The sequence below is a fragment of the Aulonocara stuartgranti genome (assembly GCF_965226115.1).
Source record: "Aulonocara stuartgranti genome assembly, chromosome: 18".
Classification (NCBI taxonomy): domain Eukaryota; kingdom Metazoa; phylum Chordata; class Actinopteri; order Cichliformes; family Cichlidae; genus Aulonocara; species Aulonocara stuartgranti.
Window position 1 is genome coordinate 3,866,969 of NC_138954.1, and position 12,909 is coordinate 3,879,877.

The following is a 12,909-nucleotide window of genomic DNA, read 5'->3' on the forward strand; positions in this document are numbered from 1 at the left end:
GTCTGTAGGGGGCTGCGCTTGAGTCAAAAGCAGGTTGTTTGTGCCTTTTTTTCACTAATTCATCAATGGAGGTAAAGTAAATGTTACCGGGACCTGAGAGTCCAGTTGCTCTTATGTTTCTCTGAACATGTTAACATGGAGGATGGGGACTGTGTATCCTACTGGTTATGGTTACCTCCACAGTTTAACTGGCCGTCTTACATTTTTCTTTACATATAAAAAAACGTTTTTTTCTCTTTACCCAGTTTCTTGTCTGTGTTGCTAATGACAGAATCTAAAAATGATCGCTTCAATCATCTAAACAGGAAACCAAGAAAATATTTAGCATAATGGATTATTCTTACTTTTCATGAAGATAAATTTCTGTCACTTAACATATTGATTAATTGAGGAGTTGTGGCAGTGTTTATAGTAAAAATATTAAGTGAATTAATAAGAAATTAGAATAAGAGTCAGAAAATGAGGATGATGTTAATTTTCCAGGTAGTGTCAGTTTATTCATTCATGACCTTCCAATAAGCCACTAATTAAAGACTTTAGCTGAACACCAACTGTGTTTGTCCTGCTCCTCTGCAGGCCGTGGACTCTCGAGACTCCATGGCCATGGCACTTTATTCTCAGTGTTTCAACTGGATCATTCGCAAACTCAACACCCGCATCAAGGGCAAAGAAGACTTCAAGTCAGTCAGCATCCTGGACATCTTTGGATTTGAGAACTTTGAGGTATGTTTAGTAAAATTCCCCCTTAAAATGTCAATATAATGACCAAGTATTATGTGGTCCAAAGGGTTAACTCAGGAAAGACCCACGGGTGAGCAGGCTGTGAGTCCACTGTGACATGAGAATGTAATATTCCCTCTGGGACAAATACGTTTATTAAATGTAACTGAGTTCAATTAAATTTCAATCGCTTGTTCAAGCACATTCGAATAAACTTTCCCCTCCCCAAGAATTTTAATCATACTTTGTTTTTAATCAAGAAATCGGTAAATAACCCTCAGGGATTCCTCGTTTTCCAGTTCATTAAGTCTTCGTCTTTGTTTTCTGTGTCTGATAACCGCCTGATTTTCCCACAGGTCAACCGCTTTGAGCAGTTCAACATCAACTATGCAAATGAGAAGCTTCAGGAATATTTTAACAAGCACATTTTCTCCCTGGAGCAACTTGAATACAATAAGTAGGTGGAGGTTGTTTGTTCGTGATGCATCGATTTGTTTTGCACCAAAAGTCTGTGATCTAGTGTTACTTTGCTGTTTGTTAATGCTGCTTTCAAAAGAAGACAACTGTAAAGTTTTCAGGCCGTCCAGGTCAACTCTTTGATAGTTATGTTACCTTTTCATACATTAATTAATATTAATGTATCACATTAATATTTTAGACTTTATTTTAACATTATCAAATTAAACAAAAGATCGACACATATTACAGAACAGATTTTGAGACCAGAAAAGTAGAAGGTACTCCTAAAGATTTTATTTAGTTAGTGTTACAGCAGGAGGTGCATGCAAGGAAGTCTTAAATGAAAATTGGTGAAAAGAAAAGAATCCACATATTATTAATGTCGTTTTTGCTAATTGTGAAACGCTGCCACTTTCAGCCAAGTATTTGTTACTATTATAAACCCACAAAAATGGAACTGAATCATTATCTCATGCTGAAAACTTAATGGAAGCTAGTAGGGGAAATGCTTACCACAGAAACATGGTTTAGCCTACATCTCCACAGAGCTTTGTTTATTCTGGTCTATCTCAGAATATATTAGAAGTTTGTTCAAGTTGATGCAATGTCATTCAAACATGGGAGATGTATGTGCAATAAAGCTTTTTTTTTCTGATTGTGAAGCTAACTTTACTTTTTTCTGCTAAGCTAGGAGAGCAAACAAAACTAAATGTGTTACACAAAGAAAGTTTAATAATTAAAAAATAAAATTAAAAAGGGAATATGTAGGATTAAGTAAGCTAGCAGTTACAAATGCTGAAGGTATTTTTATTTGATATAGCTGGTTGAGATGGTAATAGATATATTTCTTATAGCATTTGTTTTGGTTGCTGATGACTCTTTATTAGTTGCTAGCTAATGTTTTTCAAAAGATGTTTTGAATATCAGGAAATTGTGAAGTCATGTTATGTGTGAAATAAGATTAAAGTTTATAGGCCTTTAATATGACATAAGCTCGTTCTTAACGCTGGGTTAAACAGTGCTTTGCATCAGCTAAGCTATCACAGAAAATCTTTGCAGTTTGTACGCTGCCAAATAATTTACATATACTGAACAAAATGTTTTCATATCCACTCATTTTAAAGAAAAGTAGGTTGATGGGATCAATAGGTTGAGGGAAATCAGCATAATCGCCCAGCACCTCCATTTATCCATGGTTTGTCTCTGTTCATGTTTGTCTTGAGGGTTTGTTTTATTGGGAGTAACCCAGAGTAGCAGTGAACCGTGATGCTCCTTTAAAAAAGAACAAAGATTTGTCCTAAAGAAAAATCTTGTCTTATGAACTAAAACACTAAGTTTGATCGCCACCAATCGGTGCTTTGTGCTATAAATGCATAGCATCTCTATGAGAAGAAGTCAGGGATGAAAACATGCTGGTGCAGGTGGCAAAGACTAGAATGACGCATAAAACCAGATGTACTTTCATCCCTGCCTTTAAATGTGTCCGTTATTAATTCGCTCTACTAAATCCTTTTGTTTGTTTTTCCTGCTGCGTCTTGCAGAGAAGGCCTGGTTTGGGTTGACATCGACTGGATGGATAATGGAGAATGTTTGGATTTGATTGAGAAGGTATGCAGATGATTCAAGATTTGTGAAGTGGCAGTCGAATACTGTTGTGTCAGTGATTAAAAGAAGTGTTTCTACGATCCATGCAAACAAATATTTCCAAAAAGTGCAGTTGCAGGTAGTATTAGTTATTGGTTTGACCTCATTGAGACAGCGGTTATATTGCTTGCGTGGTGGTTATATTAATAGTGGTAGACTGATACTATTTTACAAAAGCAAGAAAAAAAGCAGTGATGAGATCAGAGTAGACAAGACTTGAACAAAAAGAGCACAAAGGTGGTGAGTGTAGAGACATTTAAGATGATGATGATGATGATATAAATCATGGTGATGACTGCTGATAGTAATTAAATCTGTGTTTCCATAGAAACTGGGTCTTCTGGCACTGATGAATGAGGAGAGTCACTTCCCCAAAGCCACAGACGACACCTTGCTGGAGAAACTCCACAGCCAGCACTCAGTATGTCGCGCTTGACTTTGATTCACTTTGGCAGCTGGAGCTTCTCCTTTTAACTGTTGGAAAACAGTTCAGTCCCACACGTGCATCTACTTCCCTCTTTCTTTCTTCTTTTTTTTTACATTGCTTTAAAAATATAAGGTCTATAAAAGTGGTCCCACCTGTCCTTAGTCTTAAAAAGTTTGCTGTTTTCATTTTCACTTGTGAGGAATCTTAGTTTTTTAAATGCATGCTTTAATACTTTAATACTACTAATACCTAGTTGGCACTACAGTTAATTAATAAACACAGACTCCTTTATGGTGGGGTGAAACCCAATTTTAAATATTCGTCAGACTTCTGCGATAATGTTCAAATGAATTTCGATCAGTGCCTCAAATTTCACACAACTTCACATCTACTTTCTCCGTTTCCATCTGATAAATAACTGGTAAACTGGGAACTTCACAGTGTGTCACGTTACATGCTGTGGTGCAGCTTCACGTCTAATGTTGCTGAGAGGATATCGATCGCTTCCAGCAAACAGCGCTGCTCATTTCTTGGCGTTTGGCTGTGGAGCAAGCAGCTTGATTTGATTTGACTTAACATTGATGTCATTGCAAGTAGTAAAGAGGAGTAATACTTTGAGTGAGTGGGAGCTCTTTTTTTAATGTTGCTAAATAATTTCTTGGCTGTGCTTTTAGTGCAGCTTTACAGCCTTGTTATAGAGGATTCAGAGCCAGTAAATGACTCTTAGATATATTAAAACCAGAGAGAAGAGTGTTAAGTGGAGACTCAAACAGCAACGGTGGGACTTGATTTGTAATTTTTAGCATTAGGAACAAATATTTCCCTCAGTTTTCTGCAGGTATGACCTCAGATACCATAAAGCATGTTTTCTCCTGCAGAAAAACCCTTTCTATGTGAAGCCACGTGTTGCTGTGCACTACTTTGGAGTCAAACACTATGCAGGAGAGGTGAGACCATAATATCTGTTTCTGTTTACTGTTTTTATTGTTGTGTTTTTGTGGTTTTAATGGAGCAGCAGATTGATTTAAAGTGAAGCCCCAAAGCAAATCACGTGTCCAGGTGCTATTCGGCTTTTTATTTGCTCCAGTGAAAGCCTCTCTCTGACGCACTGTGGTGGCTTGGCACAGGTGGTGTATGACGTGAGGGGGATGCTGGAGAAGAACAGAGACACCTTCAGAGACGACATCCTGAACATGCTGAGGGAGAGCAGGTAGGCGTGTGGCCCTGCTTTGCATTTTTGCGTTTCTATTGTTGGACCACACATTTATTTAAATGAAATTAAAATAAATTAAATTATTAAATTATATTTCAAAAGGAAATGGGCATACTGATCTCATATTTGTTTAAGTTTTCACAAAAATTTAGACTCAAAAGCATTTTCCTAACCTTTCTACAGCTAAGCTCAATAATGGTTTAAGCTGCACAGCGCCTCTAAGTGGCCTCTCTCGTTTCCTTCAGTTAAATTTTTTTTTCACACCAATAATCAAAAACTGAAAACTAGAAATTGGACAAAAATGTGATTTTTCAAATTGATTGATCAGAACTGACTTTTATTTAACCTTCACTTTGTTGGGGCTGGCACTGTAAGTATTAACTAGGGTGACCAGATCCCAGCCAGCTAAATGTGGGGCAAACACCGTTTGTGTGGGAGAAAGTGAGACATGTCAACAATGCAGAGACTGAATGTCTGAGTTTATTTCACTGTTATATCAGCTTCTGTATTTAGAGATTAAATGACATTTCTGAGCCACATCTGACACGTTTAGCAGATATCATATTTCCCCCTGTGTGAAATTGAAAAATAACTCTAGCAAAAAAGGCAAAAACTTTATTTCTCAGAATAAACAGCGGCTTCATTTCCCATCACATTCAACAAAATCTGTAAAGCTAGAGACTTTTTGTGATTTGTTTTTGTCCCTGATGTGTATCGCATCAGACAGGCTGACCTTCCTGAATAAAAACCCTTCCTTTCAAAGCTAAACTTTAGAAAAGCACTTGTTCTGCAGAACCACTTAAAATCTGGGACGGAGGCGAAGCTATAAAAATGCTATTCAGTCCCACATAAAGAGGGTCATCAATAGTATTAAATTTGACTTTTACATAACAACACTATTGTCAGTTTATTTCATTTTTGCATTTGCACTGCAAATTCCACATCACACTATTTGCTTCTATTTGTCAGGTTGGACTTTGTCTACGATCTGTTTGAACACGTCCTGAGCCGGAACAAACAGGACACTCTGAAGAGCAGCATCAAACACAGACGGCCCACAGTCAGCACCCAGTTTAAGGTAAGTCGCAAATAAAAAGTGTGTTTACTTTAAAGTCTTCCTGAATTGTTCTCTAGCGGTGCTGAATGCTGCAGCTGATTGATCTGTTTTTGGGAAAGTTGCACAGGTGTGTAGAAACCACCAAAAGCTATTTATTAGCAGCAGTGGGAGTTTTGCTACAGGGGCACAAATCTTAGTAAGAGAGGCAGTAAAAGAAAGAGTGATAATAGGAAGAATTGCATTAGGAGCAACAGCAGAAACATTTGTTAACTAATACCTATTAAATAATGTGCAGTTGTTGTGGTAGCAGCAGCGACTACTTTGAAAGTAATAGAGAGTGCTTGAGTAAAGTAGTTTTTCCAGATAAAGCAAAAACATGTGACTTGGAGAAATAATGGTTGTGACAGTAATTAAAAGAAGGAGACGCTATGATAATAAATCAATTTAAAAGTAGGGTCATTTTTGCATAGAATCCTATACAAAGATTTATTTTGCAGCCAAGGAGTCTCCCCCTGCTGGCCATTAGAAAGAATACATGTTTGAGGTACTTTCTCATAGGCTTCTCTTTACAGACCAGGAAATTGCAGTCTGTGGTTATTACAGCAATAAGAGTTTGAGCTGACATAGTAACAGAAACAGTGGTTGTAGCAGCAATGTTGTACAAGTTGTAATAATACTATAAGGACTGAATGAAATGTATAGAGAGTCGTTATCTCCGAGTGCTTCTGTTGGATGTCACGGTAGCTTCTGCACATGTTCACACACCTTTAGTACTGGACCTGTTGTAAATGTTTGTAAAGATTACAAGTTAAAAAAAGGTCAAAGTGACATAAATTTCATCATCAGACGGCAAACGCAGGGCTTCGTCCTGTATTCGTGTACCCTGCTGGTTGTGGAGCTCACTCAGTAAGGGTACCAACTGTGCCTGCATCCTCAAAGCAGGCTGGAAAATAGTGGAGCAGGAGCATCTCTGTCTATAGTGTCTGACGCTCTCTGTGCTCAGACGGCTGTAATAGTGGCAGTAACTAAAGTGTTTACACCCATTTATTTTCTTACAGGACTCTTTGCACTCCTTGATGGCCACGCTCAGCACTTCCAACCCATATTTTATCCGGTGCATCAAACCAAATACACACAAGGTGAGTGCTCACGAACACACACAGCTTTGCCTTGAGCACACATTCTAGATGTTGGGCCGTGGGGAAGTCTGTGTGGGACTGTCATTTAATAATCAAACAATCCTCCCCCACCAACGAACTGCAGACAGGAATGAACAGTGTATGGCCCTTCTGGTGACCTTTCACCTCCAGTTGCTTAGCAACAGGCAGGAGAAGTGGAAAATGCAGGGTTAATGTACACAAATGATATACTGGGACTAGTGGGACTAAGTATCTCTGCCAACTAAGGATCAACCAAATCTACTGCATATTGTTTTTATGAAATATTTTCAAATTCTTTGCATGGTTGTGTTTGGCTTTTGGTTTCTTTGATTTAAGGATTGGAGGAAATAGAAAACAACACAATAGAAAATACAATAGCCCATGTGAGCAAAAACAAAGAGGGTTGAGAAAAATAGAGTCAGCATCAGCATGGCATGTGTTACCATTAGGGACCCTGGGAATGTTAGCCTACAGGAACGGTTTGCAGACCATGAATCCAAACTCTCCATTATGCTCTGAGCTGACCATCACCAGGTTGATGCACCTTACCTAAGTTACAACTTGCTGGCTGACAACCAAGAAGCCGTCTTGGATGTAAAAAATGTGAATATGAATTCATATAAGTCTGTTTTCATTTCCCAGCTTGAAGCATATATTTCTGTGATCTTGTGTTTATTTTATTAAAACAGATTTTTTGGTGATTTCCCATCATCTGACTTCCACTAAAATTGTGCGTCCTTATAAAAGCCAATTAGCCAAAATAATCAAGGCTAGCTTAGAGTCTGAATAGAAACATATGTAGCAAAAATAACTTCTAAAACACATTTTTTTCAAACATATTTACTCATTTGGTTTTGTAAATGGATCAAAGAGCTGAAGAAGAAACAGGGAACTATTTGGTTTGTGTAGAACTACTTAACCTGTGTTTTCCAGCAGCTGTCTCGATGGATTTTATTTTACATCGTCAGCTTTTTTGTTTTTTTTGTTTTTTGTGTGCACAGTGAGAGTTAATTATGAGCCACAACAAAGGTATAATGTATTTTTATACAGTTTTGGTTCAGAGCTTGTAACTACATGGTTCTAAAACAGTGTAGTTATGTAATATTAAATGATCGGCTTGCTTTAAAATACGAATCAGTCAAAATGACCCAGTATAGTCGTAGATACTTGCTCAGTGCAGCAGAGAAGCTCTCAGCTTTTCAGAAGCAGAGCTGAGCTGAAGCTGGAACCTGAAAATGGAGCATGACATTGGATTGTTGTTTTGTTTGCTTGGTTGTCAGTTTTCTCACACATACTCTCAGCAGCTGCCTCTTTTATTCTGTCTTTTTGCGGCGTATTTATTTCTAGCTCATACCTGCTGCATGTTTATCTGCAGGCTGTGGTTTATAGAAAATGGTTTAAAATTGGCCAAATTTCCCAGGGTGCTCGTGTATTGATGGATATCATCAATATCTGTCTGGATGCCTCGCTGCCTCGTTAACGTCACTGCAAATGTTGAATGTGTCAAGCTGAATTTGAAATACTCTCATTGATTGTTGATGCCAGTGATCATTTGCTGCCCGAGAATTTCCCTCTGCTACTCGACTGTCTGGCAGACGTTAATTGTTATGTTAATTAACATTATTTCTCTAACCACAAGGTCACCAGTGATGCTCAGAGGTCATAAGCATTTGAAACTGTTTTTAGTTCATTTATGAGGAAAGTGTAACATTTTACAGTATTATATATTATGTGTTTAATTTAATAGGGATTCTTTATACTACCAGTGCTCTTATTCACAGATATCTCTAAATATCGCTTTGACTATTAGTCTAAAAAAAACAAAAACGTCCTTAAATATAGAAAGTATCTGCTTCTCAGCCACACTTTGTCTTTCTTTCATCATTATCTTACAATGGCTTTTAAAAGAAAATGGAAAAAAATAGAAGTAGAAAAAAGTCTGAGAGTAAGACTTTCACAGAGTTGAAAGGTCAGGAAGTCGAGGTATGATTGGATTTTTACTGAAAAAGAAGAAAAGACTTTCAGGGAAGTTGAAAATCTGTGGGAAGTTGCATCAACACACACATACACATTCTCCCTGTTTTCTGAAGTGGGTCCTGTTTCATTGCTGACAAATCCAACTGATATCAGTTCTGAGATTTATGGCACAGCTGTGGTATTTAAAGTGACACTATTCGCTTTATGTTGCTGAGCCTTTATTTCTCTGCTGGGAAGCTGTGGCGAAGTTGGACGTGGATACTCGGAGGTTTGTGACGCAGATGTGGTGCATCTGCACCGTCACCGTGAACATTTCTGTGTATGAAAGTGCCTCTGTCGTTTCTGGAAGTCGTCTGATTCACACACACACAGTGGGCGCTTCTGTTTCTGTGTGTGTGTGTGTGTGTGTGTTGTGTGTTCAAAGAGAGTTTGTCTGTTCTTTGTGCATCAGCAGTACATATGAGATGGTTGCTGCCATGAGAGTTAAGATGCATTTTTATATTTTTCCTTGGAAAACTGTAGTGAGTGTAACTGGAATAAAACCTATAATCTATAAACTAAATAAAAATGTTTTCTTTTTTATTTAATCTTTACTTAATGTAATCTGAGATATTTGAGATTTTTAAACCAGGAAGTAAAAAGCTAATCACACCCCTTCATTCAGTAGTTTGTTGAACCACCTGAAGCAGCGTTATGACTTTTATCAGTCTCTCACATCCCTGTGGAGTAATTTTGGCCCACTCTTCTTCTGTGCTTTCATTCATGCACAGCTCAGGTTGCACCACAGTATTTCACTCAGGTTGAGTCTGTGCTGTGACTGATCTCTATGAGAGTTTGTGCTGATATGTAGGGTTTGGTTTTCACCAAACGTGCCACTGTGCATAATGGAAGGGCGAACATCTTCACCTTGGTCTCATCTGTCTGAAGGAAATTGTTCCAGAGGTTTTATGGTATGTTCACCTCTATCTTTGCACACTAAGCTTGCAGAGTCTGACCTTGGGATGAATTTGCTCAGAAGATCGTGGAAACTAATGGAAGCAGTAACGTTGTACTTTTTTGACTGTATATTGAGAGACATTATATTTGTTATAGAAAACAGCAGGACAAAATTGTAGCATAGAGTGAAAAACCCACCAATTTAAGACCATACTGTTAAACAAATGAACAAATCACAGATCTCTTTGTTGCTTATACCAAAAAACACACTACACGATGTTCTCATGAAAAGCTTTTAAGGTTATATTATACACAAAGATGCAGCGGTAAGAAGCACAGACGGAGTATCTTGACTGTCCGCTGGGAGTCCAGCTGGACAGCCGGCGTGTTTTTATGAGGCGAAACACGAACGTCTGGACTCCTCTTCTGATCGAATGTTAAACAAGGCTGGGTGATGACTCCTGAGTGGAGCTTAATGTAGTGGGGAAACGAGTTGGAGAGAGGATCAGCCGCTCCCCAGGGGGATACAGGGGTCAGAGCACCACGGCACGTGGCCCCTAAAAAGCCCTCGAGAGGCGTCCCTGTCATCTGCCGTTTGACTCAGAGCAGGTGTCAGAGGGCGGTGGGGGAGAGGTGGAGGGATGCAGTGAGTGTGTTCATATGAGCAGCGGTAAAAGTCTCAAACATCTGAAAGTGAAAACCTCATTCTACAAAAAAGCAATTAAATAATAAATTGCTCTTGCTGCAAGACATTCCCTCCCTGTTTCAACATTTAGGACTTTCAGGAAGATTTTCAGGAACTTCCTATAAGTCTAGCTGTAAACTAAGAGCTTTTTTGGCTGCAGTGATGTAATGGTTTGTTGAATAGACCTGCATGGTCAATGGGACTCCTGCAGATGGTGAGTGGAGTCTGTGGAAATATCAATATATAGACTGAATGCATAATGGAAGGGACCGTTGGCTCTGAATACAACGAGGAGCGATATCAGCATATAAAATGCATTTGCATATGCTGGACATTTTCAAATAGACATAATCTTAAGGTTCTTTAACACTTGGTGCTCTGTGTTTGAGTCCAACAGCCAGTATGTTAAATGGAAACACTGGCACCGTGCCACCACAGACTGGTCCAGAGCAGGCGCAGCACGCAGATCTACAAGTTATCTATAGTAAAATGAGGAAGTGTGACCCCAATGAAGATATGGTGTCAACATTACTTCCCTTTTTCAAACAGAAATTGTAACATTTGCATCTCTGCATGAACCGTTTGAAGACTTTGTCAGTGTTGCTGGTGAACTGACAGACTAGCAACTGTGAAAACTTAATTTAATTGGATGAATGCAAAGCAACAAAACTTCAATTCAGTTTGCAGCAAAACACAACATCACCCTGTTCAAAATGTTAAAGCCTGAAACGTGGACACAGAATTTTATTTAAAAGTGCAATGCAGTCACACGCAGCAGAGCTAACATATAAAACTGTTTTGTTTTCCCTGAATACACCAGACCAGCCACTATTTTTGGTGGGTGGGGTCCTTTTTGTGACATCCTCACTGCCTATTAGATGACAGAAGGATTTCTGTTGGATAAAAGGATCGTGTTCAGATTCCAGCTTTCACAGACATATTCCATTTTTTGTCTGTGAGCTGCATCACCTCAAATTCATAAAAAGCTGTCACCCTCATCATCCTCACTCATCAAATGCAGTCGACCGTTACCACAGCATCCCCGCCCCTCTCTGCAGCCAGCTTTATAGTATCTGTGTGTCTGCACTCTCTGTGACAGTGACAGTAATAACAGTTGAAGCTGATCACAATCTATTGATTTTAGTTCTTGTTTTCATCAAGCCTGACCTGTATTGACTGCACATCGCGTGTTTCTTTGACAAATTTCACTCCACACACTCCTGTATGTGTACGTGTATATTGAACATCTTGTAATTACTGGTAGTAATCAGTTTAAACCACAGACTGTGGCCTTTAATGTTTCCATTCTGTAGAAAAATGGGTATCCCAAAAAAAAAGGTGTTAATCCTCTGTATTTTCATAAAGACATGCACTGGATGAACACACCGCCACTCTGTTTCCTGTTTGTCATCTCATTAATTGGGCTTGAAGGCTTAAAGACCCCAAGTTCACAGAAAAGCCTGCAAGTCTTTGCGCTGTGAGTACGTGATGATTATTATAATTAATGTTTGAGGGCAAAGCAGTAATACGGTTTGGTTTGGTTAATGGAGGGATAATGAAGAGAAAAAAGCTTGTCTTTTTGCTATGTTTCCATTCATGCCAGAGGAAAACATTGTTACTCCTAGATTTGGAGTTACAGAATGTGTGCAGGCATCTAATGAGCTTTACTGAAGTGGCAACTTCTGGGTCTGAAAAATTAAGGTAATTAAAAAACTGAACCATTCCAGCTTAAAAGAAATGCATAAACACCTGAAGGAACATTTATCATGGTTTGTTACAATGTTACAGTGTGGATTGTGTGACGAGAGGAGCAGAAATTAGAAACACACCATGATTAGATGTGAAGTTTATCATAATTGAAACACTGCAGTGCCTTTGGGTCGTACCAAGGATCCAGTCTGAGGCAGCATCTCAGTGCTGAGCGGACACAAAAGTCACCACCATGTTTGAAAGTAAACAGCCTGCTCTCTCTCCCTCACTCTCTCCCCTTCACACACACACACACACACACACACACACACACACACACACACACACACACACACACACACACACTCCGTCAGGCCCGACAAGTGGCCCGCACAAATTAGCCTCAGCAGGAGATGCATCACCATGGCAACCGTGGCCCTCCCTCTCTCCACTCACACAGAAAAAAAGGGGGGAGTGGAGTTGTGGGGATTGAAAGCCTTTGTTAGAGTCTGTGTTGGCAGAGTGTGCATGTGTGTGTCTGAGGAGAGAGACGGGGAGACGGACAGCAGCTTTGGGAAGTTTTCTGTCAATTGTCTTTAATCTGAAAAACCCTGAAAGATCGTGGCGTGGAGGAGCTACGATGCAAGGTGAGACCCTGATGCAGGCTTTGAATGGGAAGTGGTGCGTTCAAGTACTTGCTTGTTGCATGGGGATTAAATGTCAAGCGGTGGGTTTTAGTGCTGTGGTATGAGGGGCGATGCATTGGTGTGTGTGTGGCTACATGACAGATGCACAAAGCAGGTCTCAGGCTTTTCAGGCAGATTTCATTTCCACTTTTTGCAGACAAATATATTATAATATCCAGGGACACATGGGTTCAATTCTTGTATTTTAATGTCTAAACTTGTTTTTAGTGCTTCAACTACAGACTTAACCTAATCA

General features: G+C 39.2%; 1 protein-coding gene across 1 annotated transcript in view; it reads left to right on the forward strand.

The window, feature by feature from the left end:
* Positions 1 to 12,909, forward strand: part of myo10 (myosin X) — a 131,757-nt gene that overhangs the window by 92,521 nt on the left and 26,327 nt on the right. The window contains exons 12-19 of the mRNA XM_082514315.1: positions 577 to 723; positions 1,077 to 1,177; positions 2,721 to 2,787; positions 3,152 to 3,244; positions 4,129 to 4,197; positions 4,378 to 4,460; positions 5,433 to 5,541; positions 6,579 to 6,659. Coding sequence (XP_082370441.1) covers positions 577 to 723; positions 1,077 to 1,177; positions 2,721 to 2,787; positions 3,152 to 3,244; positions 4,129 to 4,197; positions 4,378 to 4,460; positions 5,433 to 5,541; positions 6,579 to 6,659 — 750 coding nt within the window. The remainder of the gene's footprint in view (positions 1 to 576; positions 724 to 1,076; positions 1,178 to 2,720; positions 2,788 to 3,151; positions 3,245 to 4,128; positions 4,198 to 4,377; positions 4,461 to 5,432; positions 5,542 to 6,578; positions 6,660 to 12,909) is intronic.